This window comes from Aphanomyces invadans (assembly GCF_000520115.1).
Source record: "Aphanomyces invadans strain NJM9701 unplaced genomic scaffold supercont1.55, whole genome shotgun sequence".
In the NCBI taxonomy this organism is placed as follows: Eukaryota; Oomycota; class Saprolegniomycetes; order Saprolegniales; family Verrucalvaceae; genus Aphanomyces; species Aphanomyces invadans.
In genome coordinates, this window is record NW_008580200.1 from 275626 (window position 1) to 293771 (window position 18146).

Below are 18146 nucleotides of genomic sequence, written 5' to 3' on the forward strand. Positions count from 1 at the left end.
ACGTTTGTCCTTGCCATCGTGTCGCTGTCAACGCAATTGTCTTGCAAGCCATGCACATCAACCTTACAAAGTGAAGAGCACTTTGCAAGCTTGAGAGCACCGCAGAGTCGTATCGTGTCAATGGGGATAGGCTGGGGACTTGGTCCGGCATTACAAACATTTCGCACAAAGACATGGGTCCTATATCCACAGTTCAGGGTGCCAAAAGGCACTGCACGTGGCTTGGATTGGGGCGGGAGGAAGGGTCCTCCTTCATACGAGCTCGTTTGACCTCATGCAATCTCGCTGTGCTTGTGGCGCGGCCGACGCCGACCCGCGTGGTACCTTGATGGTGGCATTGGGGAATTCGCATGAATTTTAACCAATTAGCGTCCACCACATCACCCACCGTGTCTGCGGTGGTGAATGTTTCCGGATGACAGTCATGGGTGGTATCCGGAATGTATCGAGCATTATAATCGTAGCTGCGATGGCGACGCCGAGCGAGAAGAACTGCACGATCTTGCTCTTCTCGGGGGTGGAGAAGGGTGGCGCGCAGCCCCCCAGCCAGGATGAGATCCTCAAAGGTCTAGAAAGTGCCAAGATTGACGATAAGATCCGTTCGCTAAAAGCGGCAATCGTGGCGCTCTTGAACGGCGAGAAGCAGCCCCGCGTGCTCATGCAGATCATTCGGTTCTGTAGCACGAAGGAAGATCACCAGCTGAAGAAACTCCTCATGATCTACTGGGAAATCGCGACCAAGTACGACGAACACGGCAAACTGCTTCCCGAGATGATCCTCGTTTGCAATGCCCTACTCAACGACCTTAACCACGCCAACGAGTACGTCCGTGGGTGCATGCTTCGTTTTCTGTGTAAGATCAAGGAAAAGGAGCTGCTGGAACCCCTCAAAGATGCCGTCAAGGCCAACCTCGAGCACCGCCACTCGTACGTGCGCAAGAACGCCGTCATGACAGTGTATACCATGTACAAGAACTTTGGGGACGCGCTGATCCCGGACGCGCCGGAACTTATCGAACGCTTCATCGTGACCGAATCGGACTCGAGCGCGCGCCGCAATGCGTACTTGATGCTGTTCGATTGCGCCGAGACCGTGGCGGTCAACTTCCTCATGAACTCGATGGACCAGATCCAGAAGTTTGGCGACGGCTTCTCCCTCGTCATTCTCGAGCTCACGCGCAAAGTGTGCCGCGTCGATCCTGCTCAGAAAGCCCGCTTTATCCGATGCATCTTTCAGCTGCTCCAGTCGTCGTCGGCCGCTGTGAGCTACGAAGCTGCTTGGACGCTGGTCACGCTCAGTTCCGCGCCGACCGCCGTGCGCGCCGCCGCCAAGACGTACGCTGGCCTGTTAAATTCACAGAGCGACAACAACGTCAAGTTGATTGTACTGGATCGTCTCGCCGATCTCAAGAAGCATCACACCAAGGTCCTGCAGGAGGTCCTCATGGACATCCTCCGCGCGCTGTCGTCGCCGAACCTCGACATTTGCAAGAAGGTGCTGGACATCGCTATGAATCTCGTGAGCCCGCGCAACATTGACGAAGTCGTCGGTCATCTCAAGCGCGAAGTGGTCAAGACACAGGAGAAGGGCCGCATGGACAAGGCCGCCGGGGACGACTACCGCAAGCTCCTCATCCGCAGCATCCACGCGTGCGCCGTCAAGTTCCCCGAAGTCGCGCACCAAGTCGTGCACCTCCTCATGGACTTTCTCAACTCGGACGGCGCCATGGACGTCGTATTGTTTGTCCGAACCATGTGCGAGACGTACCCAGACCTGCGGCCGAGCATCGTGCAGAAGCTGATGCTGTCTCTCGGCGACATCCAGTCTGCCAAGGTCTTCCGCGTCGCGCTCTGGGTCCTCGGCGAGTACGCATCGGACCAGCCGAGTGCCGACACGGCCGTTCACGTTGTGGTGGAGGCGATTGTGGAGGTACTTGGCCCCCTTCCGTTTTCCAACGATGTCAAGCCCCCCGTGGACAAGTCGGCGACCCCCGCTGCCAAGCCCGTCACGAAGAGCGTCGTGCTGGCGGATGGCACGTATGCCACCGAGACGTCGTACGCTGTGGACCCGGCAGCAGTCGCGGCGTCCGCAGGGCTCTCGCTCCGCAAACTCATTTTGGCCGGCGATTTTTTCCTCGCGTCAACCGTGTCGTCGTCGCTGACGAAACTGGCCGTCCGAGCCATGACGCACGACCCCGCGAGCGCTGCGAACGGGCCGGTCAAGTCGCTCGTCCTCACCGTGCTGCGTTACATTGTCGCGTTCCTTTCGTACGGCCAGGACGCCGCAGCGTCTCCCCTGATTGAACTCGACGAAGACTCGAAGCGCCGCATGCTCGTGTGTGTCCGCATCTTGACGGACCCGACGTTCTTTGACCGCATGGCAACCGTGCTGACCAAGGACTGTCGGGCGGCGTACCGAGCCGTTCTCGACGATCAAGCGTCGGCGGCAGCAGCTGCGGCTGCCGCTCTTGGCGATGCCGACGCGCCGCAAATCGAAGTGGACGATCTCATCAGCTTCCGCCAACTCCGAGGGAAGAAGGCCCTTGGCTCCACAGACATTGACATCGACGACGGCGCCGACCTTAGCCGCGCGACGGACGGCCCGAACGAATACAGCGGCAAGCTGCGCGCCGTCCACCAACTCACCGGGTTCGCCGACCCAGTCTACGCCGAAGCATACGTGACTGTCCATGCGTATGACATCGTGCTCGACATCCTCGTGATGAACCGCACGCCCAACACTCTGAACAACCTGAGTGTGGACCTGACCCCCATGGGCGACCTCAAGCTCGTGGAGCGGCCGGCGTCCATCACGATCGGGCCGCTGGACTCGCGCACGATCCGCGCCAACATCAAGGTGTCGTCGACCGAGACGGGCCACATCTTTGGAACGATCGTGTACGAGTCCGCGTCTGGCGCGGACAAGACGTACGTCAACTTGAACGACATCCACCTCGACATTATGGATTACATTGTGCCCGCGGACTGCGGCGACACGCACTTCCGCAGCATGTGGGCCGAGTTTGAGTGGGAGAATCGCGTCGCGGTCAACACGGACATCACGAACGTGTTTGCGTTCCTTCAGCACATTGTGGACAAGACCAACATGCGGTGCATGACGCCGACGGCATCCCTTGGCGGAGACACACACTTTTTGGCGGCGAATCTGTACGCCAAGAGCATCTTTGGTACGACGACGACTCGGGTGTCGTGTGCACAGTCGACGACTCATGCGCGTTGTGGTAGGCGAGGACGCACTGGTGAATTTGAGTGTGGAAAAGCTCGACAAGGGCAAGATCGCCGGGTACATTCGCATTCGAAGCAAAACGCAGGGCATTGCGCTGAGTCTGGGCGACCGCATCACGGCCGTCCAACGGGGCCACGAAGAACCATCCAAGCGAAAGAAAGTCGCCGCGTAACACGTCGTCCGACGACGACGACGCGCGCGTAGATATGACGGAAAACAACATGGAGAAAAAAAATGAATGGTTTACGCTCGTGTGCGCGCGTCGACAGGCCACGGATCGAGTGCGTGCGCCATGGGATCGCTTCCCACACAGCCATCCATCACATACGAGAGGTCGTCGATTCATTGTCATGAAGGGGGGACGGACGTGGCTAAGCTACGACGCTGAAGAACGGCGACCATTTTTGGACGGTCGTTGCCACGACGCAGCAGCCCTGGACTTCGCGGAGATGCGGGCACGCCGCGCCGTCGTACGCGGGCTGGCGGGTCACGCACCGTGTCCGGAACTGCTTTCCAAACGAGCAGACGCTCCACGGCGTCCAGTCGCTGACGGCGCAGTTGACGGCGTCGCATGGGGCCCTCTCGGTCGTTTCGGGGCACGGTCGCCCGCCGTATGCCGGGTACGTCTTGATCGAGATGTCGCGGGATTTGGTGCCCGTGCACGGGTTGCATGCGTTCCACGGACCAGGCGGGGACAGCTCGCAGTCGACGGGGTCGCACGGCTTTTTTTGCGACGCGACGCCGCACTTGGCGCCGTTCCCGACGGGCGCCACTTCGATCGGGCGGACGCGGGTCTGGTAGCCCCGGATGCACGCACCCCACGCACTCCACGCCCCGAGCTTGCAGTCGACGCCAGGGCATGGCTGTGTTTCGGTGCTGGCGCCGCACTCGGCGCCACCAAACGCAGCGGGGACCAAAATGCTTCGACTGCGCACACTGGTCATCGTCGTGCATGTGCACGCGCTCCACGGGCCCCACGGGCCCATTTGGCAATGCACCGGCGCACACTTTTGCTTTTCTTTGACAGGTCCACACGGCACACCGCCGTAGCGGGCAGCGACGAGGACCGTTCGCGTGCGAACCTGGTACCCGTAGTCGTCGCACAGCCCCCAGCTCGTCCAGGGGCTCATTTCACAGTGGCAAGCAGGGCATGGTTGCGTCTCGGTGGTCGCAGGACATGCCGCCCCGCCGTTTTGCGGGGCCACGACAATCGGGCGCGTCCTGGACCGGGTCGAGGTGGCTTCGTTGCACGGCCCCCACTCCGAGAACGGGCCGACGCGGCAGTCTATCGGAACGCATGTCTCGGTCTCGGTCACGTCGTCGCAGTCATGACCTCCGTACGCAGGAGCCACGAGCACTTTGCGGTCGCGAGATCTCTGCCGAGTCGACGGGTTGCATTTGCTCCACGGACCCCATGCGTCGAGAACACAATGCACGGGGTCGCATGCCTTGGTCTCGACCAGCCCTGGACATGACAGCCCACCGTTGGCGGACGGAGTCGTCACTGTTCGAGTGCGCGTTTTCTTGCCGCTGGCGTCGCACGAACTCCAGTCGCACCAGTCGCTGACAGCGCAGTTCACGGCCGGGCACTTTTCATGCTCGATGAGCGGCGGGCACTCTCGGCCGCCGTACTGTGAATTCGTGACGATGGTGGCCTTGCGCGTGCGGTGGTACGTGTTCGGGTTGCACGATGACCATGCACTCCACTCGCTAATCGTGCAGTCGACCGGCGGACAACGCACGGATTCCGACAACGGCGGGCACGGCTGCCCTCCATTCGACGCTGGTCGGGTCACCTTTCGAGTGCGCGTCATGACCCGCTTCGTGGGATCGCATGCCGAGAACGGTGACCAGCAGCTCACTTGGCAGTCCACGGGGTTGCACGGCTTGGTCTCGGTGAGGCCGGGGCACTGGGTCCCGCCATTCACGGGCCACCGGAGCACGGTGCGGGTGCGGGAACTCACTGAGGTGGCGGCATCGTTCGAGTTGCACGGAGACCAATCGGTCCAGTCGCTGACGACGCAGTCGACCGGCGCGCACGACACTGACTCGACAAGGTCTGGGCACAGCAGGCCGCCGTTGAGCGGCTCCTGGGTCACGATGCGGCTGCGTGTTTTCGTGCGCGTGTCCGGGCAGCATGCCGTGAACGATCCGAACGGGGACACTTTGCAGTCGACGGGCGGACAACGTGCCCGCATCTTCAGCACTGGGCAAGGATTGCCGCCGTAGAGCGGCGCCGTGAGGACCTGGCGCGTGCGTGTGCGATGGCTTGTCGTGATGTTGCACTCGGACCAGCTCGAAAAGGCAGACACTTGGCAGTGCACCGGAGCACATTTCTTCGTCTCGGTGGTGTCGCCGCAGGCACACCCGCCGTTCTCGGGCAAGACGAGAACTTGGCGGAAGCGGCGTTGGGTGCCCGTCTTGGGGTCGCACACGGACCAATCGCCCCACATGCTCAGCTTGCAGTCGATGCGCGGGCACAGCTCCGACTCGACCAAACATCCGCACGGCGTGCCGCCGTTGGCGGCCGGAATGTGAACACTCCGGGTGCGCGACCTCATGTTGGTGACGGGGTCGCACACTCCCCACGGCCCGAACGCAGTCAGCACGCAGTCCTGGCGCTTGCACTCGATCGTATCGATGGTCGGCCCGCACCCTTTGCCGCCGTACTGGGCCGGCGTCACGATCGACCGGGTGCGCGTCTGGACGTACGTGCGAAGACAGCAGTTCGAGAAGGCGGACCACGGACCCATGACACAGTCGACAGGGTCGCACGGGATCAGCTTGACCAAGGGCGGGCACGCGGCGCCGCCAAACTGGGCCTCAGTCGCGACTTGGGCGATGCCCTTTCGGTTGCCCGTGATGGGATCGCACTCACCAAACGCATACGGGGTGATCACGCAGTCGACGGGGTCGCACCGACGGGTCTCGGTGACCGGGCCGCACGCCGTGCCACCGTTCTGCGGGGCCACGGTAATCGTCCGGGTCCGTTTCTGGAGGCGGGTGGTGTAGTCGCACTTGGACCAGTCCGTGAAGGCCGACACTTGGCAATGCACGGGCGGACACGCATCGTACGCAACCAACGAGTCGCATGGCTTGCCGTTGTACAACGGGGCTATGACGACGGTGCGCGTGCGTGGTCTGCGCTGCGACGTCACGTCGCACTCGCCAACAGTCCACTCGCTTAATCTGCAGTCGACGGGGTCGCAGAGCAGGTCCTCCGACAGTCCCGGGCACGACTGGCCGCCGTTCTCGGGCGCGACTTGGATTGTTCGCGTGCGGGTGCGCAGACCAGTCACGGCGTTGCACGGACCGTAGGGACCCCACGCAGTGACTTGGCAGTGGACGGGTTTGCATTCCTGCGTCTCGATGATGTTGCCGCATGGGTCGCCGCCGTACTCGGGCGTGATTTGGATTCGGCGACTCCGCTTCTTCTCAGCCCTGGACAGATCACAGTCCGACCATGGGGACCAGTCGCCCACGACGCAGTGTCGAGGCGGGCATGGAATCGTTCGAGTGAGGATGCCGCATGCTTCGCCCCCCCACTGCGGGGCGACGAGGATCGTGCGGGTCTGGGTCTTCACATGCGTGTCCAAGTTGCATGAGGATGGGGCAGACCACGCGCTGAGCTGGCAATGCACGGGAGGACACGACTGAGTCTCCGACAGGGCCGGGCACGGGGTGCCGCAGTGTTGAGCGGGGGTGAGGACCGTGCGAGTGCGCGTGAACACGTTGGACGTCCCATCGCAGCCAGACCACGATGACCACTCGTTGACGGCGCAGTGCACCGTGGGGCACGCGACGGTGGCAACGGTCGGCTCGCACGCTTTCCCGCCGTACTGGGGCTCGACGACGATCGTCCGGGTCTGCGTTTGCACTTGGGTTTTGCAGTCGCATGCCGAGAGCGGCGACCAGCTCGACAGCGCGCAATCGATCGGGTCGCATGGCGCTGTTTCCGACAACACGCCACACGGGGTGCCAAAAAACGCTGCAGGGGTGACAACCGTCCTGCTCCGCGTCTTCGTTTTCGTGACAGGGTCGCATGTCCATGGGCCGTACGCACTGAGGACGCAATTGACGGGCTTGCAATCCTTGGTCTCGATGACGTCGCCGCATGCGGCACCGCCGTTCGCCGGAGGCGTTTGAATCGTCCGGACGCGCGTTTGCTTGGCCGTGGCTTGGTTGCACGGGGACCAGCCGCTCCACGCATTCATGACACAGTCCTGTGCCGGACAAGGCGTGGTCTGGCTGAGGGCGTCGCACGCTTTGCCGCCCCACATGGGCTGCCGCGTGATGGTCCGAGTTTGCGTTTTCAAATGCGTCTACAACTCACGGTCACGACGCGAAGAGCCGTCCAGAGCGTACCGCCAAGTCGCACACGGACCAGGCTGACCAGCAGCTCACTTGGCAGTCCAACGGGTTGCATGGCTTGGTCTCGACGAGGGCCGGGCACAACGTGCCTCCGTTCTCGGGCTGGGTAAGGACCAGCCGGGTTCGTTTCTGCCAAGACAATCATCCGATGCATCGTTTGCGAATCACACGGGGGCTACCTGGACAGCGTTCGGGTCAAAGTTGAGTGGGTCGCACGTGGTCCACGGCGAGAAGGCGCCGACGACGCAGTTGACGGGGGGACACGGCACTGTTTCCGAGAGTGCGCCGCACGCTTTGCCTTGGTAGAGGGGGCTGGTCAACATCTTGCGCGTTCGCGTGCGAACGGCCTTGGTGACGTCACAGTCCGAGAGCGCGCTCCACTCGCTCAGCACGCAGTCGACGGGATCGCAGGGTGCCGTCTCGGACAGCACTTGGCATGGCGTGCCTCCGTACAGGGGCATGACTTCGATCGACCGCGACCTTGTCTTTTCCTTGGTCGTTGGGTTGCATATCCAGTCCGAGAACGGCGTGAGCTTGCAGTTGACGGGCTTGCAATCTTCGTATTGCGTCAACTCGGTCGAGCACGCGGCACCGCCGTATTCGGCCGCGACGACGACGGATCGCGTCCGGGTCTTCTTTTGGGTCGTCAAGTCGCACTCCGACAAGGCAGACCACGGCGAGAGGACGCAGTCGCGCGCCGGGCACGCTTCCGTTCGAATCAACGCGTCGCAAGGGGCACCTCCCCAGTATGGAGGGGACACAACCGTTCGCGTTTGCGTTTTCAAGTGCGTCTACGAGCGCGTTATCGACCATCGCACGGAAGCAGCTTGGGCTTACTTTCAAGTCGCACTCCGAGAGCGGGGACCAGGCGCTCAGGACGCACGGCTCTGGATCGCACGGCTTGGACTCGATCAGGTCTGGGCACGGCTTGCCGCAATTCTGCTGCGGTCGAGTAACGATTCGTGCTCGCGTCTACAACGTCATGGGGTCACGGCGGCGGTCAAGCGACGACGACGTACCGATTTTTCGCTCGCCAGGTTGGCTGCGTTTTTGTCGCAGCCGGTCCACGGCCCAAACTCGGACACGGCGCAATCGACTGGTGGGCACGGCTCGACGACTTCGAGGTCGCCACACGGTTCGCCCCCGTACCGCGTGGGCCGAGCAATTTGGCGGACCGCGGTTTTCGTGTCTGTGGCGCAGTTGCACGACGAGAACGGACCTGGTGCTGTCAACTTGCAATCCTCCGGCTCGCACTTCTTCTGGTCCAACAGCGCGCCGCACGGTTTGCCGCCAAATTTGGCGGCACTCACAACTTTCCGAGTCCGTGTGCTCCAAAACGTGACGGGATCGCAGTCCGAGAAGCTCGAGTACGCGCTCAATACACAGTCGACTGGCGCGCACTTGTCCGCCTTGACCAAATCCATGTCGTCGCACGGCTTCTTCCCAATGTCCGCTTCTCGGACGACAGTCCGGGTGGCGTATCGTAGCCCCGTCTTCTCGTTGCACGAGGTCCACTCGGACCACGCCGACAGTTGGCACTCGGACGACTCGCAGCTCTGCGTCTCGATGAGGTTGCCGCACGGGGTCCCGCTGTTGGTCGGTGCCCGAAGAATGTGGCGCGTGCGGGTTTGGAGATCGTTCGAGCAAGCGGACCACGTCGACCAGGCGCTGACGACGCAATCCACCGGAATGCATGGCACCGTCTCTTCGAGGGGGAGGCACGCGTTGCCTCCAAAGAGAGCAGGCTGCAGCAGCGTTCGTGTGCGCTTCTTGACGTTGTTCAAGCACGGGCCGAAGTCCGACCACCGTGACACTTGACAATCCACACCACCGCACGGAAGCATGTCCTGCAAGCCCGGACACGGCATCCCGTCGCCAGCGGCAGGGACCTTGACCTCTCTTGTACGTGTCCGGTAGCCCGTGACGGCGTTGCACGGACCAAAGCTCGACCAGTCTCCGACTTCGCAGTCCGTAGAAGGGCACGGGCGCGTCCGGGCCATGTCGTCGTCGCAAGCGAGTCCGTACGACACAACGTATCGCGTCGACGTTTGGACGCCAGTCGAGTAGTCACAGTCCGACCACTCGCTCCACGCCGACAGAGTACACGTCGGCGCGTTCGAGCAAGGCTTTCTCTCCATGAGGCCGTCGTCGCACTCGTGGCCGCCGTACAACGGTTGCTGAAGGATTTTCCGCGTCCGAAGAGCCGTCGTGCCGTCACAGTACCAGGCAGACCATTCTGTTTGCTTGCAGTCCACGGGCTTGCACGCGCGGTACTCGACGTCATCTGGGCAATCCTCTGCTTGACCGACGCGGCTCCGCGTGCGCATTTGGAATCCGTCGTCGAAACACCCGCTCCACGCTTCCCATTCGCCCATCACGCACGATCGGGTGCAGTCATCAAAGAAGGTTGGCGTGCACGGGGTGCACGACACCGTGTCCGTCAGCGGGGGACACTCTTCGTTGTCCGGGTTGTCCAGCACGACGCGTTGGCGCGACTTCTGTCCGTTCGTGCATGGCGAAAAGGCGCTCCACCCGCCCACAGAGCAACGCTGCGGCCGACAAATGTCTTCGTCCTGGAGTGGGGCATCGCACGGAGCGCCACCGTTTGCAGGGGGGATGACCACCGTGCGCGTTCGTGTGCGCCGATTGTCCTTGCATTCAGAAAAGTCGGACCAGCCGCTCACGACGCAGTCCACGGGCAAGCACGGCTTGGTCTCGGTTGCCGACCCCACGCATGGCTTTCCGTGGTTCGCCGCCCCGGACACGATCGACCGCGCCCGTGTTTGTACCTTCGTCGACGCGTCGCAGTCGCTCCAGAGCCCCCACGGTCCCCACTAGAAGTGCATCAGCACAAGGCAGCATGCAGTGTCATACGTACTTGGCAGTCCTTTGCCACGCACGGCTCAGTCTCGGTCAAGGCCGGGCACGCTTTCCCATTGTACCGATTCATTCTCGTAACCTCCCGCACTCGTGTGCGCACTCCGTTGTCGCAGACCGAGAACTCTCCAAACGACGTGACGGTGCAGTCGACGGGCAAACACGGCGCCGTCTCGCTCAACTTGGTCGAGCACGCCTGGCCGCCGTTTTCTGCTGCAGTCACGATTTCGCGGGTCCGCGTGCGGGTGCCAGCGAAATCATCGCACTCGCTGTACTCGCTCCACTCGCTCATGACGCAATCTTTTGGTGGGCAGGCAAGGGTCTCCCGGAGATCTGTCGGGCATTCCAGCCCGTCGTCCTGCGGCGGAGCCACGATCGTTCGCGTCCGCGTGCGCAGGTTGTACGCCAAGTCGCACTCGCCCCACTCGGTCCACGGAGACATCACGCACGGTTTGGGGTCGCATGCGGTGGTCTCGACCGTCGCGCTGCAACTCTCGCCGCCGTACAAACTTGGCTGGACGATGGACCGTGTCCGCGTCCGAATTTTCTTCTCGTTGTCGCACCTTCCCCACGCTGTCCAGTCGGTCAGGACGCACGGCACGGGGTCGCAGTTCTTGGTTTCGGATAAGTGATCGCAAGGCTTGGCTCCGTTCGTCGGCTGCGTGACGACGAAGCGGCGGCGGGTGCGGAGACCCGTCGATGCGTCGCACGCGCTCCAGTCGCCAAATTCCGACAGCTTGCAGTCCACCGCGTTGCACGGCACGTCATCGACGAGGGGACCGCACGGTGCGCCGCCGTTGAGCGCGGGGCGAAGGATCGTTCGCTTGCGATACGTGAGGGTCGTCGGGACCGAGTCGTTGTCGGTGTACGTCGTGATCGCGGGATCGCACGCCCAGTCGCTCATGATGCAGTCTTCGTGCAGACAGAAGGCCGAGTGCGTTAACGGCGGGCATGGGTCCCCGCCGTTCGACGGCGGAACAACGATAGTCCGGGTACGCGTCTGGACGAATGTGGCGGGATCGCACACGAACGGCGACCAAGCCGACACAACGCAGTCGACAGCAGTGCACGGGCGTGACTCGGACAACTTGGACGTGGCGGGACAAGCCGCCCCGGTTCCTTTGGGAAGGGTCAGGATCGTCCTCGTTCGTATCTGGACGCCGTTCGAACACGCCGACCACGGCCCCCATGCACTCACGACGCAGTCCTGGTTGGGTGGATTGCACGGGCGGGAGACTGGGCACGCAGGAGCTCCATTTCGCGGACACCGCTTGATGCGAATGTCGCGTTCTTGCCGGCGGTTCACGCACGGCCCCCAGTCCGAGAGAACGTCAAAGTCGCACGGGTTGAGTCGGTCGACAATCACCCGTCGACTCGGTTCCAACGTGCAGTCCAGCTGCGGGTTGTCCGCTTGCACCTGATACCGCGTCGCGCCGATGAACCCGTACGGCTCCAGCGCGCCATTGTCCCACCCCGTGCGCTCGACGTGTTCCCAGACGCAGCCAGGTCGTGGGTCCGGGACACACGTGATCACTTCGGGAAGCGTATCTTGCGCGGGGTCACCCGTGCACGGTTCTTTGTTCGTGCCGACCTTGATCACTTCCCTGTACGCCATCTGGAGCCCGGACGGCGTGCACGACCCAACCGGCGTCGGAGCAGTCGTGCACACGATGCATCCATTCGGGGGCTTGTAGTCCCACAAGATGGTCGTCGTGCACTGGAATGGAGGCGTCGTTGCGTTGGTCGACCAGATAATCGCGGCGCGGTCCGCCATCACTTGGGTGAGGAACTCCTCGGGAGTGTTGTACACGTCCGTGTGCACGAACGCGAACGCGTCGAGCTGACCACCCCATGCCGTCGACGCGAGGTGTGCGGCCGCCACAAGGCCTGCTGCACCTCTCATCCCAGCCGCAAATGCTCGAATGTGGATACCACCGCCGTGGATCTGACGACAGCAAAACCGCCAGAGTGGTGGGCGCGCGGTACCATCGGGTGGTGGCGGAGATTGCCGGCTTCGATATTTGGAGATCTTCGACATTCGACCTCAACGTAACGAACCCGCCGACAGCTACCACCCCTCTGGGAATATTTACTTTGCCACATGGCCGCCAACCCTTCCCATTAAAGTGCCGCCGCCCCCCCCGTACGCCTCGGACAGGTTGCTCGAACTGAAGGCAGCGCCACCACCGATCGCCTTCGCGAGGGCATGGCTATAACCACGTCACCCCCGCCGCCCGGAAACCCCAAGTCCGGCGGTACTACGCATTCCATATCACGCTCGAGAAGTTTCGAAATCTTTGGTCCACATGCTGGCTACATAAAGATGGTCGAGGCGCGGGCGCACACATATGTCGATGCCAGAAGCGAACCGCTTGTTAAGCCAGCATAAACATACTGAAAGCCACCGTGCCGAGCGAAATCCCCATGGCAAGCGTTGCCCCCGATGTCGGGATCGGGGCTTCGGGGGCGCCCGTCGACTCTGTCGGCGCGCCGTCGCCGCCCCCGTCAGGTCCAGGACGAGTGGTCGGTGCTCCAGGGAATCCAGATGCAAACTTGCCGTTCGCCATGAGGGGCGGGAGGTAGTCCAGGTCGGGCTTGAGTTCCCTCGTGACAGAGTCCAAGAGACCAAAGTGCGCCTCGACAGTGTCCTCGACGCGTTCCTGCGCCACCTTCCACGTATCGTCGAACGCTGAGAACAAAAAGTACTTGACGTTGCCCGCGGCTGCAAACGCGACAAAGTCGGCGATGTATGCCTACACGCGCGATGTCAACTCCATCGAGACCTCCACAACACGTCACCGCTTGGTTCCTCGGGCTCGCCACGGACGCGTTCGCGTTCACGCCATCGGACGGCCATCCCGTCTCCCCGACCCAGACGTCCTTGCCTCCTGCGGCCGCGACCAACGCATTGTACTTGGTCTCGAACGCCTGGACGGCCGTGTCGACGTCGGCCTTTTCCCAAAACGGAAACGCGTTCCCCATCACAACGTCGACCACCGACACGACTTGGGGGAAGGCGAGCAGGGTGTCGATGACGTCTGTGATCGAGACAGGAAATGTCAAGTTCTTCGTCGTCAAGTACGTCTTGGCCGCTGCATAATAGTTGATGGCCTGTGCAACGTGATGAGCAGCGCCACACGAGGACGGCGACGTGCTGTACCTGGTCGGGGGTCATGTCTTTGCGGTACAAGCTCTCGCTGCCGACTTGCATGCCGTCGATGGACGTGTTGTCGACGATGCCGTCGGCCACGAGCGTGTCCAGCGCCGCCAGCTCGTGATTCAACGACGCTTGGTCGCTTGTCACCCACATCCCGAGCCAGACGCGGAGCCCTGCCTTCTTTGCGGCCGTTGTCACCATGTACCCTTGGTTGCAGTCCACGAGGCTGAAGATGCGCACGCGACTCGCGACTTTGGCAATCGCGACCATGTCCAAGTCGATCTGAGCTTGCGACTTGCACCGGTTCGGGTCCCAGTCGGGTCCCTGCCGCGAGTTGTAATTCAACCCGTACAGCTTGAATGTTGAATCGCCGTGTACGGCGGCACCCCATACGAGACCAAAGGCGGCCCAGAGACACCGCATCGGACAACGCAATTCCAAAATGGCACACGCCAGGATCGCCTGAACTAAGAATACAGATCGGCACAGCACCCTTGGCTATTTTTGTGAGCTGGCAAAGATGTCGCGACGACGACGTGAACCCTTCTCTCGACGTGACGCTGCCTCCCGCACGCCACCCGCATCGAACGCCGTGCTTGCCATACACAATTACACTAGACGGAAAGGTCTACCGCTGGGACAGGATGCGGCCTGCCACACGATCCCCGCACTGCTCGTACAGCGCATGGATGGCGCTGCCGAACACGCGCTTGGCTTGGGCACGCTTGAGTTTAAACGTTGGTGTGGTCAGGGTGTCGTCAGCCGTAAAAGGGGTCGGGTGAAGTTTCACCGCCTTGGGGATCTCGAACCCGAGCAACTTTCGCGATTTACACAGCTCCGTCAGCGACTCGAGCAGGTCGTTGACGACCCGCGTGTTGGCACACAACTCTTCGAACGATCCTGCCGTCGGCTCCCCCCGCATGGATGCGAACGCCCGGAGCTCGTCCTCGTCCGGCACGACAATCGCCACCAGCACCGAATGGAGACTGTCTCCGTACACAAACGACTGCACGACGCACGGACTCGCGACCAAAATGTTCTCGACCTTCTCGGGCGCAATGTACTCGCCCTGGCTCAACTTGAAGATGTTCTTCTTCCGGTCGACAATCTTGAGCCGGCCGTCCAGCGTCCACACGCCAATGTCGCCGGAATGGAGCCACCCGTCCGTGTCAAACACGTCCGCGGTCCGCTCTGGGTCTTTGTAATATCCTGTAAACACGGTCGGCCCGCGAAAGCAGATCTCGCCGCGGCCGGCCACAGCGATTCGCGTCGCCGGGTTGTCGCCGTGGGTCGTGTCGGTCACGTTGTATCTGCGACAACGTGTGTTGAGTGCACGTGGAGAGGAATTTGCACGGCGGGACGCACCCGAGGTCAGGCACCGACACGAGCTTTGTGTGGCACGTGATGAGCGGGATGCCGACGTTGCCGCTGTCGAGGTCCGAGATGTGGGTCATGACGGTCACGGCGGTCGCTTCCGACTGACCGTAGCCTTCAAAGATCGGGCAGTCAAACATGATGCGAAAGAAATCCATCACGTCTTCCGCCAGCGGCGCCGACCCGGACGCGACGAGGCAGCACTCGTCCAGCCCAACTTTCTTCAGCACCTACGCCAGTCGCTGCCGTCAGACCAGAACGCTGGATGCCACGCGCCTTGGAAAACACAAGCGCGTCGAAAAGCGCATGGCGCACGATGCCGTGCCGCCGGAGGTTGTCCAGTTTCGTCTGGACGGCCACGTCAAACAACCATGCTTTGAACCCGCCGGCTGCCCGCGCGCCGTGCACGATTTTGTCGTAGATGCGATTCAGAAGGCGTGGCACGGCTCCAAACACGGTCGGTCGAAGCAAGACCAGGTCGTCGAGCAGTTTGACCGGGTTGCCCTGGTAGAACCCAATGCACCCTTGGGCGAGAATTGTCGTCGTGTGGATCGAGTGCTCCATGCAGTGGGCCAGCGGCAAGAACGACAAGTGGCGGCACTCGCGCGTGAAAATTCGTGTGCCTTTCCCGACCCCAAACCGGTTGCGCAGCCCTTCGAACTCAAACAGGATGTTCTGGTGCGAGATCGGGACCCCTTTCGGCGTTCCCGTCGTGCCACTCGTGTACCTACATGGAAGCTTTTAAACATTATTTTCGCGTGGTCTCGTACACAAGACAGTAAATGTCCGCAGCGGACGGGCGGCGCGTCTTCGACGACATGCCATGCTTGGCCCCAAGTCCCTCGAGCTCGTCGAACGAGTACACTCTGAGGCCGGCTGCTTCCGCCGCTGCCTTGTCGGCTGGCTCAATGGCGTCTGAATCGACGATCACGAGCGCTTTGAGCGTCGCAGCGTGTGGTTTCGCGGCTACAATCGTCGCCACTTTTTCGGCCGAGCACACAACTGTCGACGCCAGCGTTTGGTTTAGAACGAATGCGGTAGAGTTTTCGCCGAGCGTGTCGTACAGAGCGACGGGAAACCCGCCGCACATGTACGCTGCGTACTGCGCCACCACCCACTCTGGTCGGTTTTTCATGTACACGCACAACGGGCGTTCGCCATCGGTAGTCACTTCCACCAAGCGTTCGTGTTGGAGACCTGCCGCGACGTGCCGAATGCGCACGAGCACGTGCGCATAAGTGGCCCACACGTAGTCCAGCGCGTCGCCAGTGGTCTTGTCAATTGGCCGATGGCCGAGGAACCTTCCGTGCGGATTCGACTTGACGGCATCTTCGAGCGCATCCAGCATCGTGGCGAACCTTGGTACTGGCAGAGACCCAACGCTGTAGACGGGACCGTGGCCAGGCTTGACGTTCGCATTGTCGACTACGACGGACGGTCGTGGCTCAGTTGGCGATGGAGTTGGGTCGGCCAAGAAACAATACGCCGCCGCGCCTACGCCAGCCACCGCGAGGGAAGTGCCAAGGAAAGCCATGCTGGTCGGTGCAAGTAGACTTGGAGAATGCACGACGACATCCCACATGATGCCCCGATTGCGCGATCCCTTGCCATTCAAGGTACCACTCGGACAACTAGTAGGTGAAGCAAGTGCACAGTATGTCCACCAAAGTATCCAACCATGATTATTTATTTGTTCACTACAATACGTACATCCCACCTTGGCTTAAATCAACAGGTTATAATACCAAAATTATCATTTTACAAAGTTCCCACGTGATCGCGGAAAACTTGCAGTGTGTTGTAATCGATTGTACCACGACACTCGGACAACTGGGGAAACGAAGCGCACAAAACGTCCATCAAAGCACCCCACCGTGATTATGCGTTCACTACACAAACGTTAATGCTACCTTGGCTTTAAACCACAAGAATTTTTTCGATATTATCCTTTCATGGAGTTCCGACAATTTCGCTGGCCGGGAAGCTTGCAGTTTAACCTCTGTGTTGTAAACGATGGTACAAGGATACTGTAGGAAAAAAGTTAACAGTGAGCGAAGGCATCCAACCTTCCTGGCTCAGCTCGCTGCCTTCCCCACATCAAATTTTGACGAAATTTGGTCTGTAGGTTTAAGAGGTAATTTCAAGTTTAATTATATGAATAGATAGCCTCTGAACATTCAAGAACAAGCACATTTTATCCAAAACTCTCCAGTTTTAATGTATTCTAAACCTTTTCAAACCTTCTAAGTTTAATAGTCACAGATGACTTTCGTAGAAAATACGTTAAAGACCATAAAGCGCTAAATCGTTTAACTATGTTTTGGTCCATTTCACATCCTCTCGTTGACGCCATGGGACCGCAAACACTCGTGCCAATGACCTCGGCACTGCTCACGAAAATACGATCCTTTGTTACAAGCAAGCGCACGCGCACACTCACGCTGGAGGAGCGCCTTATCATACTCAACATGCACGCCGTCATGCGGCAAGAGGATGCGGAGAGTGGTGCCGCCCGCGACGTCAGTGTCCGCATCGCACAGCTGGTCGGGCGCAGTCGAGAAGTCGTCCAGCAAGTTTGGCGTGAATATCACGCTGAAAAGGATGTAGTGGTAAAGACGCAACCGGCGAATCGACAGTCCAAAACTATGGCCATCCCTCGGGACGACACTGTTGTTTCCAGCGTGCAAGTCTTCGTGCGCAATAAACGCATGCTACGAGAGCGCTGCGTGGCAAAAGATGTGCTGGCATTTCTAAGGGAGAAGTCACTTGTGAGCTACGCTGACGACCCCAATTCAAATGCAACAACCCTCCGAGCAACACAGCGATTTCTCAAACACTGTGGATACAAGCGGGGTCACAAAAAGGGAATAAAGTCCCTTGCGCTGACACAAAGAAACCGATTGGCGCGTGACAACTACGTCGTAAAAATGTGCGAAGCAACACAGCATGTCAACCTGTCCCTCCGCCGAACTGTTGTGTATTTGGACGAAAGTTTTATACATCATCACTACAAGGCCAAGAACGACTCCTTATACGATCCCAACGATGTCACCGACATGCAGCCGAAACCAAAGCACAAAGGCAGACGAATTTGCTTTATTGGCGCCATTGTCGATGGCG

At 60.7% G+C, this 18146-nt stretch overlaps 4 protein-coding genes across 4 annotated transcripts; 1 reads left to right on the plus strand and 3 right to left on the minus strand.

Annotated features, from left to right (window-relative positions):
• The first annotated feature begins 452 nt into the window (after positions 1 to 452).
• On the plus strand, positions 453 to 3529 carry H310_13716 (hypothetical protein). The gene is made up of 2 exons (XM_008881344.1): positions 453 to 3188; positions 3247 to 3529. Exons 1-2 carry the CDS (start codon positions 470 to 472, stop codon positions 3417 to 3419), a joined length of 2892 nt encoding a protein of 963 aa, XP_008879566.1. The 5' UTR covers positions 453 to 469; the 3' UTR covers positions 3420 to 3529.
• On the minus strand, positions 3475 to 12519 carry H310_13717 (hypothetical protein). The gene is made up of 6 exons (XM_008881345.1): positions 10497 to 12519; positions 8638 to 10452; positions 8456 to 8590; positions 7798 to 8409; positions 7613 to 7747; positions 3475 to 7569 (listed from the first exon to the last, which is right to left on the minus strand). Exons 1-6 carry the CDS (start codon positions 12396 to 12398, stop codon positions 3619 to 3621), a joined length of 8550 nt encoding a protein of 2849 aa, XP_008879567.1. The 5' UTR covers positions 12399 to 12519; the 3' UTR covers positions 3475 to 3618.
• Positions 12520 to 12870: 351 nt separating this feature from the next.
• Positions 12871 to 14075, minus strand: H310_13718 (hypothetical protein; the record flags this gene model as incomplete). Its single annotated transcript, XM_008881346.1, has 3 exons — positions 12871 to 13248; positions 13295 to 13606; positions 13656 to 14075. 3 exons carry the CDS (start codon positions 14073 to 14075, stop codon positions 12871 to 12873), a joined length of 1110 nt encoding a protein of 369 aa, XP_008879568.1.
• A 205-nt stretch (positions 14076 to 14280) lies between these two features.
• H310_13719 (hypothetical protein) lies at positions 14281 to 16669 on the minus strand (the record flags this gene model as incomplete). Its single annotated transcript, XM_008881347.1, has 4 exons — positions 15797 to 16669; positions 15303 to 15753; positions 15018 to 15256; positions 14281 to 14962 (listed from the first exon to the last, which is right to left on the minus strand). Exons 1-4 carry the CDS (start codon positions 16606 to 16608, stop codon positions 14281 to 14283), a joined length of 2184 nt encoding a protein of 727 aa, XP_008879569.1. The 5' UTR covers positions 16609 to 16669.
• Positions 16670 to 18146: the final 1477 nt, after the last annotated feature.